At 55.6% G+C, this 16,474-nt stretch overlaps 1 protein-coding gene across 2 annotated transcripts; it reads right to left on the bottom strand.

Moving 5' to 3' along the window:
- Positions 1-61: 61 nt before the first annotated feature.
- LOC122386554 (U2 small nuclear ribonucleoprotein auxiliary factor 35 kDa subunit-related protein 2-like) lies at positions 62-7,716 on the bottom strand. 2 transcript variants are annotated; one of them, XR_006257400.1, is made up of 3 exons: positions 7,577-7,716; positions 1,932-2,030; positions 62-487 (listed from the first exon to the last, which is right to left on the bottom strand). XR_006257400.1 is itself a non-coding variant. In XM_043375842.1 (2 exons), the coding sequence occupies exon 1, from the start codon at positions 4,075-4,077 to the stop codon at positions 2,299-2,301; it is 1,779 nt and encodes a 592-aa protein (XP_043231777.1). In that variant the 5' UTR covers positions 4,078-4,091; the 3' UTR covers positions 62-487; positions 1,932-2,298. The 2 variants fall into 2 exon arrangements, 1 of the variants encoding a protein (XP_043231777.1); XM_043375842.1 differs by lacking the exon at positions 7,577-7,716 and having other exon boundaries at positions 1,932-4,091.
- Positions 7,717-16,474: the final 8,758 nt, after the last annotated feature.

Below are 16,474 nucleotides of genomic sequence, written 5' to 3' on the forward strand. Positions count from 1 at the left end.
ACTGGGATCTCCAATAATGGGACTAGGACCTTCAACTTTTCAGTACCGAAAATCTGTAAATAAACAAAAAGATCATGTATTACTGTACCTGCACTCGACAATACAAAATCTGATGTTTAACGCCAGGTAACACAGCTCAGGTAACACAAATGACTCCCCCTAATTCCATGATATCACAGCCAATGTCTAGTGTGGCGGGGATGCCGCCGCTCGTTCCACTGGCTCGCGAAGATGCGGTGCGCTCCGCTGGATTACCGGATGGCACGGGGCGCCCCCTAGTCTACGCGATAAACACATTTTGCCGTCGCTAGCTTTTCAGTCGCTAGATGTCACGGTGTGCTCCGCTGTGTCGTGGGGACCGCTGTAGCTGCTGAGAGTGCCGGGCTCGTGTTCAGTCTCTGTCCGTGACATCTGGACGGCACTCACCGTCACCGGCCGGAGAAGACGAGTCTGGTCTGCCGAGGCACCGCCGTTAGCGGACGCAGCTCTGAGAAAGGGACAGAACACAACATCAGCAGCGGTTTTATCACACCACTGAAACGGGTACGAGGGAGGGATGCGACCAGCAGAAACAGAGAAGCAATCAGATACACGATTTAAGCATACAGGATTAACGAACCACAAGGCCGAGGAATGGCTTACATATCTTAATCGTTACCTCAATTTTCCTAACACAGGCACATCTTTTTCGGCACTACAAGCTTCGTTCATTAGAAATCAAGAAAATGAATCTCCGACCTGCACCGACCGCGCACTGCTTTGGAAGTTTCAGCGATTGAGAAGTATGCCTCGGGGCAGAGGTCACATGTCAACGGTTATTCGGATCACGGTCATGAAAACTTAACAAAATCTATAGGATTGATTAACACGAAAGCATTCAAAGGTTCGTCACTATCTGCAACTTTTTACAAGAGCTTTCCGAAAAAAAAAACAAGAGAGGGGAAAGCCATCTGCCCCCTCCATCAGTGAAAGACTTAATCAGCACTGCAGATTCTGTCATCTCCGGCGCATATTCTACAAGCACGAAAAGGGTAAAACGGATTTCAAAAATAATGCACAACTGCACAGTAAACATGATACGACAGCTAAAAGGTAACCACCAGTATAACGCCTTTTGGGGCGACTAACGGAGCGAGCGAGAGGGTGGGCCTTGCACGTGCGAAATTGCGAGGGGATACCTCCAACTAACTGCACTGCACCCTACTAACCGGTCTCTAGCGATGTGCCAAATTTGGGCACAATCGGCCCAGCCGTTCTCGAGATCTGGAAGCGGCACCCTGCACGTGCGCACGTGCAAAATGGGTCCCAACTGACTTGTGCACGGCACCCTACTAACCGGTCCCTAACTGTGTACCAAATTTGAGCGCAATCCGTCGAGCCGTTCTCGAGATCTGGAAACGACCCCTGCACGTGCGCACGTGCAGCAGCACCCCAACTCTGGCACATGTATATGCAGTGCCTAGTGGGTGCCTACCTACATGCCAACTTTCAGCGCAATCGGCCAAGTAGTTACCGAGATATTGCAACAATTACAAAACTGACACCTCTCCGTTTTGCACGTGGCACGTGCATAAGGGGTCACCCACATGCATCGGGAATAGTCCAATACTTGGTAGAAGGAATGAAGCTACCCTACAAAATTTACCGCATGTAAATCGGTCAAGTGGTTGCTGAGATATAAGCCTCGCAAAAGCGTCCGCACGGCCGGCCGGCCGGCCGGCCGGCCGCTCATACTCAGAAATTTCCGTTAATCTAAGGAAAGACTACGCTCGCTTCGCTCGCTCCGTAACAACCATCACTGATTTGGACTTAAACCCGAGCATGCCATATCCTATTTAGACACCCTGGACACCAGCCATGCTCAGGCTGGTAACGAATAACGATATCCCTTACCATAGGAAAAGTCTATAGATTTAAGTTCTATCACATACCTGGCGCTGCTTGTCGGCTGGACGGCAGGAACGGGCGGCCTTCGCAGTGATGTCGAGCTCAGCGATTTCGACGAAATTTCACGGCAGAGGCTCGCAATACTGACATCTCAGTCAAGGAAACACGCAGGACATTGGGGGCAGTGCGCAACATGTTCAGTGAAATGATGGGAGTAGCTAACAGACACCGACATACTGGCCTCCTACGAAAAGAACAGCATGACGGTACAGCCATGTCACCCAAACAATAACGAAGTAGCGAGATCATTTAACCAGTGAGTGTAATCACATGCGCGTTCTTGTGAGTTCATGATGATGACAAAGTTTTTGAAAGTGCTTCAGAACGTCAACGAATGGTACAAATACGCTTTTAACCGTCCTGGCTCAATGCCAATGCCACCTCCGGGGATTTTCGTAGTGATGTAGAATCAGATTCTGCCATTTCGCCGCGGCAGTCTGGATCGCGGTCCGCCTTGTTGGACCCGCCAGCTTCGGTAGAATTCGTTTCTCGTGTCTGGCTACCCGATTCGCGACGGTGCGTCGAACTCGGAGACCTCTTGCTCCTCTTTTTCCGCTCACGATCGTTACTGCGAGAGCGGCGCCGTTTAGAACTCCGGGAGCGTTCGTGAGATCGGTGTGTTGTATGTCTTTCGCTGTCATCCTGATGTCCGTTCGACTCTGGACTATGACTTCTCCGTGACTTTCTGCGTTCACTACTGGTACCTTCCTCAAGAGAGCATCGGTCGTCCCTCCGGCTTCTGCTGCCGCGCGTTCTTTCGGTGCTCCGATGTTCGTTTCTGGGCGAATCATAATCAGTCGATGCTCGGTCTCTCCTTCTGCTAGAACTCCTACGATCCGGGCTCCTTTCCCTCCTATTTCTTTTCCTTTCGGTAGGCGTGCGTCTGCTGGTCGACAAGGAGCGCCGCCTCGCATCCTCCGAAGGTCGTCTGCTGCGCCGCTCTGAGCTCCGGTCACTGCCGCGCCGCTCTGAGCTTCGGTCACTGCCGCGCCTCTCTGTGCTCCAGCCATTCGTCTCTCTCCGGGACGAGGACCTCTGCCGCGTCGACTCCACTGACGTCGGCAGGTCCCGGTCAGCTCTCCTGAACTCACCGTTCGGATTCTTAAACACGTGCAGGAAGTTGCAGTTTCTGCCTTTCGGGCAGTTCCCCCGAAAGAATGAGCCGCATATGGCTCGGGACCACCGCTGCACGTCAACGAACCGCACAGATATCTGCTCTCCGCCGTACCACCGTCCGTTCAAGTTTTTAAACGCTCGCGCTGCCTCATTTTCCGTAGCATACTGTACGTATACGTTTCCGCGCAGATGAGGCTCGTAGTTCTGACAAACCTTGAACTGAACGACCTCGCCACGCGATCGCAGTTCAGGCAGCACATCGTCATAGAAGTTGTTGAAATGTCGTGCCCTCTCCGCGTCATCGAACTCGAGGCCGACATCCAGATTCTGCTCGTCATCGAGTGTATACCGCACGCCGAGCGGCTGATAGAAGTGTTCCAGCAGCAGACAGCGACTCAGCAGTACATGTCTGTGGTTACGGGAGCACCGCGGTCCAAAGCGACAGCAGCCAGTCTTCTCGAAGAATGGACACAGCTGCAGACCGGGACGAGATTCCACGGTACGCTCCTCAGCTGACGGGACGGGAGGGTTCTGGACAGAGGGCTGACACAGCTCTGAGAGAGCATCACGAAGCAGGGCTTCCTGTTTCTCCTTTTTCTGACGCTGCTCCATTTCATCTCTCTGTTTTTCCATTTCTTCAGCCTTTTTAATAGCTTCCCATTCCTCTTGAATTTGTTTCTCTTGCTTCTCGCGAGCCTCTTTTTGCTGGCTTTCTTTCAGCTTCCTTTGATCCCATTCGAGTTTAGCTTGCTTTTCCCTTTCCAACCATGCTTGGTGTCTGACCAGCGCAGCCTCCTGTTCTTCAGCCTCCCGCATGACTCCTAAATGTTCTTGCTCCAACAGCCAGGACCGGTAAGCATGACTCTTCATAAGCTCCAGTTCTTTTTGCTCCGTAGCTGCATCTCGGAACTTGGCTGATAATTGTCGAAGTTTCTTCCGTCTCATCTTTTTCCATTGCTTGCGCCATACTTTATGTGGTAAATGAACAGCCGTTGGTGAACTTTCCTTGTCCATGTCACTGCAACTACAAAAATTGTTATACATACAAGAATCAGAATCAGAATCAGAATCAGTTTATTCGAAAAAGGTCCGCGTAAAACGGGGCTTTTCACTTTCTCACGTCAATCAGTAAATCAATGGGGAATGTTACTGGGACATCAGACATAATTAAAATCGCACATCAATCTCGCAAACACTCACATAATACCTAATACAACACATGACTAAGTAAAAGGGGAAGCATTCCATGTGGCTCACTTAGTTTTCAGTGGACAGATAAGGCAAACAGATGAACAGAAAAGGTGTTAGAATTTTCATGGGAAAACTTTAGGTGGACTGATTTAGCCCTTTCCCATGCGATGGTTATCACACTCCAAGCAGCCCATCATTAACCAGCAGCCCACTGGGGTATTCAGTCGAACGTGGCCTGCTGGGGGGGAGGCCAGGGTAGATTCTGCTGCAATTCTTTATTCCAAAGGAAAAGTCACAGAAATACAGAGGAAAAAGCACTGCAAAATATACCACTGGGGTATTTGGTCGAACGTGGTCTGCTGGGGGGGGGGGGAGGCCAGGGTAGATTTTGCTGCATTCATATTCTAAAGGAAAAGTCATAGAAATACAGTGGAAAAAGCACTGCAAAATATAGACAAGACATACTTTTTTAGCACCAATTCTGTTTGCTTTAGCAGGTCACTACTCAAGAGAAGGTAAGTCAGGTCAAGGATCAAAGCTGCAAGTTTCACATTAGGTATTGGATTTCTGGCACATTTGGCAAAGAATTGACTGAGAATCACCCATAACCTGGTTTTAGGCCTACAAGAGAGGGTGAAGCACACATCATGTCAAAGGTATAATATTCAAGGTCTAGGCTAGGTCAGGTCACCAGGGACAATAAAAGAGATATATTGAGCCACAGATAACAGTAGTACTGGATTGGAAACAGGATTCCGGTGGCTGCAGTAAGAGGCCGAAAACAAAACCGAATATTTCGTGTCCAGACTTCGATATCTTCTCACACAGGCAAAAAAGAAATTGGTTTATGTGAATGAAACTTATAAAGAAGCAATCTAGCCGTGCTCGTGTTTATTGCTGCATTTTTGCATAATGGCAACTTATTATACTAAACGTTGCTGGTTACACTTTCCTCACCGTGGTGAGGGAACGTATGCCACTGAGTTGATTATAATGATTTCCCATTCTCATCCACAAAAAGTACTTGTACATGGGAGTTTGATCTCTTTATTTACATGCTAATCGACACCAGTCCTGTCACAACGAACCATCCAAACGTCACAATTCAAACCAACGTCACAAAACACCCCTTCAAGTGTCACTTCGCTTCGCCTGCCCTCCCAATTTCATCAGCGACCTTACTTCCCCGCCTTACATCTTCTTGACCCTGCTGAGCTTTGGCCTCTTGTCGCTCCTCGATCGGGTTGCACCTTGGGTGCAACCCGATTGCCGCTGGGGTGTCTGCTTCCTGACTTTCGATGGACAGCACTGTCTTGAGTGTCTGCCTCACATATCAGTTACCATGTTTCCACACTTTCCAGCAAATACGAGTAGATTGAAAACCGTCGCATACATCTCTGGAAGGATGCTCCTAAGGACGTCGTGGCTATCATTGCAAACGACTTCCGGTCAGTTCGACATCCCGGTTTACGACTATCTTCGTCACTTCTTGGTTGATCGCAGACCAGCAGCTGGTTCCTGTTAGCTTCCGTCTTCGGCAGTTGCCTCCAAATATGGCAGATCCTCACGGTGAGGTCGATGTCTTCCTCGTCTTTCTCCAGTCGTACCTCCAGCGGCGTAGCCCCAAGATAGATCAGCAGGCTGGCGGAGGCATCGTACTTGTTACGCCTGGTGGCCGAGCGTGCCAAGGCGCCAGAGCTGTGTCCCAGGGAGGCCTTGGCGCTGTCATTCAGGTCCTCCATTTCAGTGGATTTCGCCACCGCGGCCACTGGCTCCTGGATGACAAGAGCACCATCCTGCTGTCACTCCTGCTGTGATGCTGATGGTGCCATTCGGGCGGAGGCGTCGGCGGGGCTGAAACGTGACCAGTGACCACCATCTGAGGCCCTTAGTTCGACTTCGGAGTACCGCCTCATTCTCCAGGAACTGTCGTACACTCGACCAGTTGTAGTTGCCACCTGATAGCTGACATTGTCATTCGTGAAGAACGCATCGGTCTGGTCCTTCATAGCCTGCTTCTGGTGTGAGTGGCGTGCGGATGCCATGGCTAGTTTCGCTGGCCGGTCGTGCACAGGGGGCATCGCGTAATCCACGCTGGTCAATACTGACAGGACTGCGTCGCTCTTGAGCCGACGGCGCTGTCTCTGCATGCCGGTGCGAAATGACCGATCATCTTCGAAATCTTCCTTTCTGAAATGCAGCTCACACATGCAGCGGAATAGTCCTGATTTCACTCTGCCCGGTCACGGTGACCCATGGCGCCAACCCACTGAGCCCGTAGAGATGTTTCGGTGAGAAAAGCGAATAGGTGGCATGTGAGACATCTCCTGTTCTAATATTTTGTTCCTCTTGGTTCGTTGGGTTGTAGCCAGAACGGCAGGTTTTTACCGCTCATTCCCCTCCTCCATTGTTGATGTACCTATACGTATGTAAGGCTTTGCACCACACTTTGTTTTCAAAAGAAAACACCACGCATTGTGCCCTCTACATAATCAAATTAAAAGTGAAATACTTTAATTTTACATTGGTAGCTTCGATTTTAAATGTAAACGACAAAACACAAAAATGACGATTTCTTGCAATACACAACACACAAATTATCCACCCAGAAGCACGCGAGAATCCCATTTTGGCGCCGTCGCATAAAAACATTCGGCCTCTTACTGCAACTGCCAATATTCTGTTTCCAATCCAGTACTACTGTTATCTGTGATTGAGCATGTTAGGTGCAATATGCTTTAAGGTGAAAATATAAAATAACTATTAATTAAATAACTAAAAGACTGTGTTGCTCCAGATAATCACTGTTGAGAAAGGTATAAGTTAGAACAGGTAGAACAAGGCGGGGCCTCGGTATTATCTGGATTCAGTCAGCTGGCTGGCCAGCTGGTGACGTATGATAACTATCATGCTTTTAAGTATAGGCACGGTGCCAGTAGATAGACATATGTAAGTAAAATAGGCACAAAAAATGTCACTAATAGAGAAATTAATAGATACCTAGATAGTTAGTTTATATATTTAGCATTTATAAATAACAAGCTATGCTACCGCCATCACACGGTGAATGTTGGCAAATAATCCAGTTAATACTGCGCCCTGCGGCCCACAAGGTGCTGAAAGTTTCATGTCGTTGTAGTGGCTGAGTGGCTTAAATATGAATATATCAATATCATATAGTATTACAATAATTACATACATTGATCTTCCAGAAATTTGAAAGAGGCGAGTTCTGCACACACTCCCCCTGCCCCATGCCAATGCCCATGATTGCGAGCGCATGCTCAATGGATTCAACCTTGCTATATAAATTAAAGGGTACTAAATGGTGATGCAGCAGGCCAGGCAACAACAACTCTTGAAATACACCACATGCTTGGATCATGTAAAAATAATTTGAGTTACCCCTTATTCCCCACCTCGGGGAGTTCTATTGATAGCCTTGGTCCGGGGAGTTCGGACACAACCAAGGCCATAGGACACAACGGGGGGGGGGGGGCGGCCCGCAAAATGGCACACACCACTTTTGTATCAAGCGCGCCAGTCATGTCAAAATATGTTTTTGCACCTTGTTCATCAATTGTGCAGGATATTTAAATCGAAATTCGTGATACCACTTCACATGGACCAAATCATGGACGTTGATCCACTACAGCATTTGAGCAGTAATCGCCACGCACATCGTATGTGGATCGCTCTTAAATGTAAATACAAATACAATACAATACAAATGGGTGAAGAGCTTTTGGTTCAAATACCGAGCAGTGTTCATGTGTCTACAGCATTTTTCTATTCCTATTTGTTATTAAATCGTACCTAGATAGCGTCATATTCATAATTTTTAAAGATCCTTAAAGGGACCCTCCCACCTTAACATTAGTTTTGAGTTGAGATAGCCAAGTTTGCGGCCAGGCTCAGAAACCACCATTTATCCTGGTCGCAACCCCCGCAGCTTTATGGTGTTCAAGAAATTTCTTCCCTTTACTTGCAGGGTGGGACCAGCGTGGTCCCTATCTCTTAACCATTACGGGAATCTGATGACGTCATCAGGCTTTCGAACGTCCGTCATTAATTTGACTAAAACGTTTTGTAGCACGCGGTGGTATATGCTGCTTTGCGCGCAACAAATGCCGCACTTTCAAATAAGTCGCTAGGAACAGCGGAGATCCCAAAAAGTAAACAAAAGTAAAAGTCTAATATCTTGAAAACCGGTGAATATTTTTCGATTAAATTTGGTAGATATTCGTTTTTGCTCTTTCTGAACCGAGCGACATCACTTTCATGCCAATTCATTAACTTTTTGAAGGTGGGAGGGTCCCTTTAACAAGGGCGCACACAAGGGGGGGGGCACACGGGCCCGTGCCCCCCCCCCCATTCGAGTTGGGGGGCCCAACTCGAAGGAAGGGGCCCATTTGAGGCGGCCGAAGGCCGCCTCAAATGGGCCTCTAACTAATCCTTAGACCACCGAAGACCGTGTACAACGGGCCCTCAAATGGCCTTAAAGGGCCCTCAGATGGTCTCATAAGGCCCTCAGATGGCCTCGAAGGGCCCTTAGTTAGCGTCATAGGGCCCTCATCTGGTGTCAAAGGGCCCTTAGATGGTGTCAAAGGGCCCTCAGATGGTGTCAAAGGGCCCTCAGATGGCCTTAAGGAGCCCTCAGATGACCTCAAAGGACTCTCAGATGGCCTTAAAGGGCCCTCAGATAGCCTCAAAGGGCCCTCAGCTAACGTCAAATGGACGTCAGAAGGCCTTAAAGGGTGTCAAAGGTCCCTGAGCTGGCGTCAGAGGGCCATGCCCTTGCGTCAAATGGCTCTCCGAAGGCTCTAAAGGGTCCTTAGCTGGTGACAGAGGGCCCCCAGCTGGCGCCAAATGGCCATCAGAAGGCCTCAAACGGTCCTCAGTTGGTGTCAAGCGGCCCTCAAAAAGCCTTAAGGGGCCCTTTGAAGACCTCAAGGGGCCCTCAGAAGGCCTTAAAGAGCGTTAAAGGGCCTTGAGCTAGCGTCAGAGGGCCCCCAGCTAATGACAGAGGGCCCTGAGCTAGCGTCAAACTTAAAGTGCCCTTAGCTGGTGTCAGAGGGCCCCAGAATTGGTGTCAGAGGGTCATCCATTGGCGTCTAATGGCCATCAGAAGGCCCAAAAACGATCCTCAGCTGGCGTCCAACGGTACTCAGCTGACGTCAAGAGACCCTCAAAAGGCCTCAAAGGCCCCTCGACTGCTCAAAGGGCATTTAGAAGGCCTCAATGAGAACTCAAGAGACGTTAAACGGCCCTCAAAAGGCTTGAAAGGGCCCTCTGCTGATGGCAAAGGGCTCGCACCTGAGTCAATAAGAGCCTTGTCAAAAAACGGACCTGAGAAACCTTGCCGGCCCTGGTTATCTGCGGGACTCCTACACTTACCTGAGTGGCCCCCGTTTACTGAGGGGCCCTGGTTATTGATGGGGTCCCTGGTTACTTAAGGGGCGCCTGGTTACCAGAGGGGCCCATGGTCACCTGGTGGGCCCCTGATCAATTGAAAACCCCTGGTCATCTGAAACGCCCCTGATTACCTAAAGGGTCCCATCACTTGGATTCAGTGACATAGCAAGGGAGCGAGGGGGTACGTGCCCGTTCTCGGGTTTAGGGTTTCTTCGAAACCGAGGGGCCCTGCGGCGCCAGTTGGTAGCAGAGGGTTCGCGCTGGCCGCACTTCAACTCGGAAGGACACCACAGGGCTTGTGGGGGGACGTTATTGGCTCCTATTTAGCCACAATTATCTTCATAAAGGCCCAATGCCGGTTTCTGAGAGACCTTGCCGGCCGCTCAGGGCCCTAAGTAGTAACGGCCAATTCGAGGGATTGGCTGCTATGGCTCCACATCCGTCTGTGATAGACACACGGTCCACACCAGTGTTTCTAAAGGCACCCACAACGGCAACTGCGAGGCCCCTCGCCCCACCTCCAAGGGACCCCCACCAGCGCATCTTAAGGGCCTACACCGACGCCTCTGAGGGCCGCGTACCAGTGACTCTGAGGGCCTCTTACCAGCCTCCGAGTGTCCTTGCCAGCCTATGACGGGACACTTTCCACTTGCAGGCCATTTTGCAGGGCCACACACATGCCAATTGTGGTGTCCTGAGTTACTCCCCCCTGCCCGTGACCTGGCGACGCCACTGGCGGCGCCGGCACGCAACTGGTTCGCGTCAGTTAGTCCGGTGGTGGGCGCGGAGCGAGGCGCCCGCGCGGTGGAGTGACGCTCATCATCCCCCGGTACGGCGGTGGCTTACTGCTCAGCGTTATTCGTTAGCCCAGGGTAGACTGTGGGACAATACAGTGTCCAACTCGAGAGCCGGCCTGTGTGGGTCGCGGGCGGCTGGAGAAGTGGAGACGTAACACCTGGCGACGAGAATTTCGAACTCTTTGAGGAGGCCGTGGGCGACTCCGAACGCTGTGCTAGTGCCGCGGTGGACCGAGTGTGTGCAGCGTTGGAGCCGGGGAGACCGGTGAGTGTACTGTCGCGAGAAACCGCAGCGGCGGTGCCAGGGACGAGCGGCGGGGAGCCGAGTCAGCTGTGCCGAGTGACCTTGGCCGGCGCCAGCTGACGATCAGTCGCGCCGCGGCGGCCGCGCGGAGTGCAGTCAGCGGCGGTGCTGCCGAACGTCGGACGGAATGGCGGCAGCTGGACTGAGTCTGCCGGCGGTGGCGCCGTACCAGCCGGGGACGGATTTTCCTCGATGGCTCAACAGCGTGGAGCTGTACATGGCGGCCCTGGACGTCACTGGGGACGAGCGGAAGACTGCTATTCTGCTGCACCTGCTCGGACCCGACGTGCAGGAGGTGTATGGCACGCTCCCGGAGCCGACAACTGGAGTGACCGGCTGCTATGCGACGTGTGTAGCTAAACTCCAAAGCTACCTGGCGCCGCAGCGCAACGTCATCGCTGACCGACTCGCGTTTCAGCGGCTGCGCATGGTGGAAGGCGAGCCGTTTGACGCGTTTCTGTCCCGTCTGCGCCTCGCGGCAGCTCGGTGCCAGTTCCCGCCCGAGCAGGCCAGCGCGGCCCTGCGGGACCAGGCCATCGCGGGCTGCACGCCTCGCCTGCAAGAGCGAGTGCTACAGCGGGCCGTGGAGGCGCAGGAGCCGCTCAGCCTTCAAGACGTCATAAACATCGTTCACAATGTGGAGCGGACGGACCGCCTGCTCCGTGAGGTGCGGCAGGGCGGCCAGCTAACCGTACCGCAGGAGGAACAACAAGTGCAGGCGCTCGGGCAAGGCCAGCGCTGCTTCCAGTGTGGCGAGCTGGGCCACTGGAGGGACCACTGTCCCGGCGTGCAGCCGCGGCAGGCCGGCGCGCGGCCCCGACAGGCCACTGCGCGGCCGCAGCAGGGCGGCGCACGGCCACGGCAGGCCGGCGCGCAGCCGCGGCAGGCTGGTGTGCGGCCACGGCGGGCAGGCGCGCCGCGCTGCTACCGGTGTGGAGAACGCGGACACCTGCAGCGGGACTGCGGCAAACAACGCACCGGTGTAAAGCTGGTCCAGGACGGCGACCAGGCCGACTGGCAGGTCAGCGCCGTGCAGCCAGCCGCAGCCGAGTGGGCGACAGTCCGGGTGAACGGCCAGGAGCTCACCATGCTGATCGACACTGGCTCGCCCGTGACTATCATCAGCGCAGAAACGCACATCCCCGGTCTGACGCTGCGGCCGAGTGAGCTGCGCCTCACGTCATTCACCGGCCAGCAGATTCGTCTGCGGGGCGAGGCCGACGTCAACGTGGAGACGGACGGCCGGGCGACACGGCTGCGACTCGTCGTGTCCGACATGGGCTCTCACCGACCTCTCATGGGACGAGAGTGGATCAAGGCGCTGAGGACGGCGTCGGGTCTGGAGACGCTGAACGTGTGCCCGGTGGCGCCTCAGCCGACGCTGAAGGAGGTGATGGACAAACACCGTGAGGTGTTTAAAGAAGAACTGGGCAGAATCCCGGTGAAGGTGGCGCTCAGACTGAAGGAAGGCGCCAAACCGGTCTATCGACGCGCCAGACCGGTGCCGTTTGCGCTACAGCAAGATATCGAGCGGGAGCTCGACAAGTGGCTGGATCAAGGGATCGCCGAGAAGGTGCCTCCTGGACACTTCTCCGGATGGGGTACGCCGCTCGTACCCATCCCCAAGAAGGACGGCGTGCGGCTGTGCGCGGACTATCGGATCACGGTGAACCCGCAGCTGCAGCCTCTGAAGTATCCGATGCGCACGCCGGAGGAGCTATTCGCCAGCATCCGAGGGAAAAAGTTCTGCAAGCTGGACTGCAGGAACGCCTATCTCCAGTGCGAGCTGGACGAAGAGAGCCGAGAGATGACCACCGTGACCACACACCGTGGTGCAATGCGGATGAACCGTCTCCCGCACGGGATCAGCACCTGTGGAGCGCAGTTCCAGGCGATCATGGACCAGGTGCTGGATGGTCTTCCAGGAGTCGTCTGTTACCTGGACGACGTGCTGATCGGCGCCGACAGTGACCGTGAGCTGATGGACAGGCTGGACCGGGTGCTGGAGCGGCTGAAGGACAACGGCGTCCGCCTCAAGAAAGAGAAGTGCCAGTTCGGAGTCCGAGAAGTGGTGTATCTCGGTTGGCGACTGTCTGAGGCGGGTCTGCGCCCGGTGCAAGAGAAGACGGCGGCCGTCACAGCAGCACCTGACCCTCGGAACGTGCAGGAGCTGCGATCTCTGATCGGGTCAGTCAGCTATTATCAGCGGCTGCTGCCCAACCTGTCTACCGTGCTAGCGCCGCTCTACGCGCTACTGAAGACGGGCGTCAAATGGGCATGGACGGCGGAGTGCGCCGCGGCAGTGCGCCGTGTGAAGGACATGCTGTCCACGGCGCCGGTCCTGATGCGGTACGACCCCGTGCTGCCGCTGCGGCTCGTCACGGACGCCAGTGCGACAGGCGTCGGAGCGGCTCTGATGCAAGTGACGCCCGAGGGGCTCGAGAGGCCGGTACAGTACGCCTCCCGAACGCTCACTCCGACGGAGAGGAAGTACGCCCAGGTGGAGAGGGAAGCCGCAGCCGTCTCGTTCGGAGTGCGGCGGTTCCACCAGTTCCTGTTTGGTCGGCCGTTCACCCTGGTGGTCGACAACAGGACGCTCTCCAGGATCCTGAACCCGGACCGTGAGCTGCCCTCTCTGGCGGCGGCTCGCATGCAAAGGTATGCGCTGCAGCTCGCGGCGTACCAGTACAAGATCGAGCTGCGCCGGACGGAGGACATGAGGCTGGCGGACACGATGTCCCGTCTGTCGGTGCCGGACGAGGCGGAAAACCGGCTGTCGGCGAAAGAGGAGGCGGCGTACGGCGGAGGCGGCGTAATGTTCATCGCCGAACAGGGGCCGTGTCTGACCGCGCCGCAGATAGCAGTGGCCACGCGCCGAGACCCGGTGCTCGCCCGCGCTCTGGCGGCGGTGCGATCGGGCTGGCCGGCGGTGGTGGACCCGGACCTGGCTCCCTTCAAGAATCGCCGAGAGGAGCTGACGACCGAGGCCGACTGTCTGCTCTGGGGCGGCCGAGTCGTCATCCCGAGCAACCTGCGCGACACCGTCAAGCGGGAGCTGCATGAGGGTCACTTCGGCTGCACTCGCATGAAGCAGCTGGCGAGGCGCTTCGTGTGGTGGCCGGGACTCGATGCCGAGCTGGAGGCGCTGGCCCGCGGGTGTCAGGCGTGCGTCTCAAAGCGAGCTGAGCCGCCGCAGGCGACACGGCACCCGTGGGAGCCGACGGACGGCCCGTGGCAGCGAGTGCACGCCGACTTTGCTGGGCCTATGCTGGGCCATTACTTCTTGATAATGGTCGACAGCTACACAAAATGGATCGAAGCTGTGCCGATGAAGACGACGACGGCGGCCCGGACGGTGGCCGTGATGCGGGATATCTTCGCCCGTCTGGGACTACCAGTGCAACTGGTGACCGACAACGGCCCGCAGTTCGCCAGTCAGGAGTTCGCGGCCTTTGTGCGGTCAAACGGCATTCGTCACGCTCGTGTCGCGCCGCACCACCCCTCGTCAAACGGGCTGGCGGAGAGAGCAGTCGGCACCATCAAGAACGCGCTCCGAGCCTGCGCGGCGGCCGGCGGGGGAATGGATCTCGCTCTGTCACGCGCGCTCCTAGCATACAGAGTGACGCCCCACGCCGCGACTGGACGGACTCCTGCCGAGATGCTGTTCGGACGAAACCTGCGCACTCGGATGAACCTCATGGTCCCGAGCGCCGAGACCGCTCTGCAGGCGGCTCGGGATCGGCAGCGTGCGACGGCCGGCGGGCGGAGCAGGGATTTCGCCGTGGGAGCCACAGTGTGGACCCGCTCGTACGACGGTCGTCAGAAGTGGGTCCGCGGCACGGTGGTCGCCCGCCCCGGTCCCGTGTCGTACGAAGTGGACGTGGGGCACGTGATCTGGTCGCGCCACGTTGACCAGCTGTTGGCGGCGGCGGCTGACCCAGGAGACAGCGCCGGCGATGACGTCAGAGCGGCGAGTGCTACCGCCGGTAACGTCAGACCGGCGATCGGCGGCGACGTTCGAGCGGCGGCGACCGGCGGTGACATCGGAACGGCGACCAGCGGCGGTGACTGGGCTGGTGACGCCGGCGGGGGTGACTGGACTGGTGGCGCCGGCGGCAGCGCCGGGCGCCCTGTCGGAGACGATCGTGCCATTGACCGAGGTCACGGCGACCCCAGCGGGGGCGACGGTCAGGCTAGTGACCTGGGAGGAGCCGGTCGTGCCGGTGACCTCAGTCATGACCTCGCCGGCAGCGGCGGTAGCGGTGACGCCGGCCGTGCCGGTGACCTCAGTGGTGACTTCGGCAGCGGCGGCGGCGGCGGCGGTGATGCCGGTGACCTCAGCGGCGACAGCTGCGCCGGCGGTAGCGGTGACGCCGGCCGTGCCGGTGACCTCAGTGGTGACTTCGGCAGCGGCGGTGGCGGCGGCGGTGATGCCGGTGACCTCAGCGGCGACAGCCGCGCCGGTGGTGGCGGTGACGGCGGCGGCGGGGGCGGCGCGGACACTGTGGGCGCCCCGCAACGCCGTTCTACTCGGCGCCGAAGGTGCCCGAGGCGGCTGATCGCCGATGTTTGAAATGTGTCGGTTTTTACGTTTCGGTGCGTACCCAGTGTTGAGTGAATGTTATTGTTCTCACGTTTCGGTGCGTACCCGGTGTTAAGCGAATGTGATTGTTTCGCGTGAAGGGGTGAAGTCGCCCTGAAAGCGCGCAAAGGATAATGCTTTGTATCCATGTCATTGGTTATGGTTCATACGTTCCGTTTAAAGGGCGGCAGGGTGTGGTGTCCTGAGTTACTCCCCCCTGCCCGTGACCTGGCGACGCCACTGGCGGCGCCGGCACGCAACTGGTTCGCGTCAGTTAGTCCGGTGGTGGGCGCGGAGCGAGGCGCCCGCGCGGTGGAGTGACGCTCATCATCCCCCGGTACGGCGGTGGCTTACTGCTCAGCGTTATTCGTTAGCCCAGGGTAGACTGTGGGACAATACAGTGTCCAACTCGAGAGCCGGCCTGTGTGGGTCGCGGGCGGCTGGAGAAGTGGAGTCGTAGCACCAATGATGGCCCCACCAGTGTCTCTAAGCCCTAAGACCCCGCAACGGCGCCTGTGAGGACCCAACACCAGCGCATCTGACGGCCTTTCACTGGCACCTCTGAACGCGCCACACACCGGTGACTCTGAGGAGCTCGCTCGCTTCGCTCGCTCGTAAAATACCATGTAAATTAGGCATTAGTGTACATTAGGCACACTCCTCGGGCATAAATGATACTTTTGCTTGCCAATTTTCCACATTTTCTCATGCAAAGACCGTTTTAAAGAGACCCGTCTGCCAGTGAGACTGGACCCACCGTGCCTCCCTCCTCCCATCGAAAGGTCCTGGGTACATCCTTGCCTGAGCTGACCCCGGGCGCCCGGGTGACTCGCGGGCCCGGGGTCAGGTGACTAGCAGGTGACCCCCTCTTGGGCGAAATTCTGGGTACGTGTCCGACATGCATCGTACATAGTCCTGTTGATTTGATTCATTGGTTAAGCATTAAATATAAGTTATAAGCTGGATCTCTACTCTGTGATCCCGCATCGTATCAGATATAATGACAGTTCATGTCGATGTGCCTAAAAAAATATGCGAATATACGTGAAAAGAGTGCTGCCCCCGCTCCTACACATCCGGGCCAAACAGTGACCGGCCCCTGCTTCTAGCCACCCGGGGCCG

This window comes from Amphibalanus amphitrite, unplaced genomic scaffold (assembly GCF_019059575.1).
Source record: "Amphibalanus amphitrite isolate SeventyFive unplaced genomic scaffold, NRLGWU_Aamphi_draft 000255F_arrow, whole genome shotgun sequence".
In the NCBI taxonomy this organism is placed as follows: domain Eukaryota; kingdom Metazoa; phylum Arthropoda; class Thecostraca; order Balanomorpha; family Balanidae; genus Amphibalanus; species Amphibalanus amphitrite.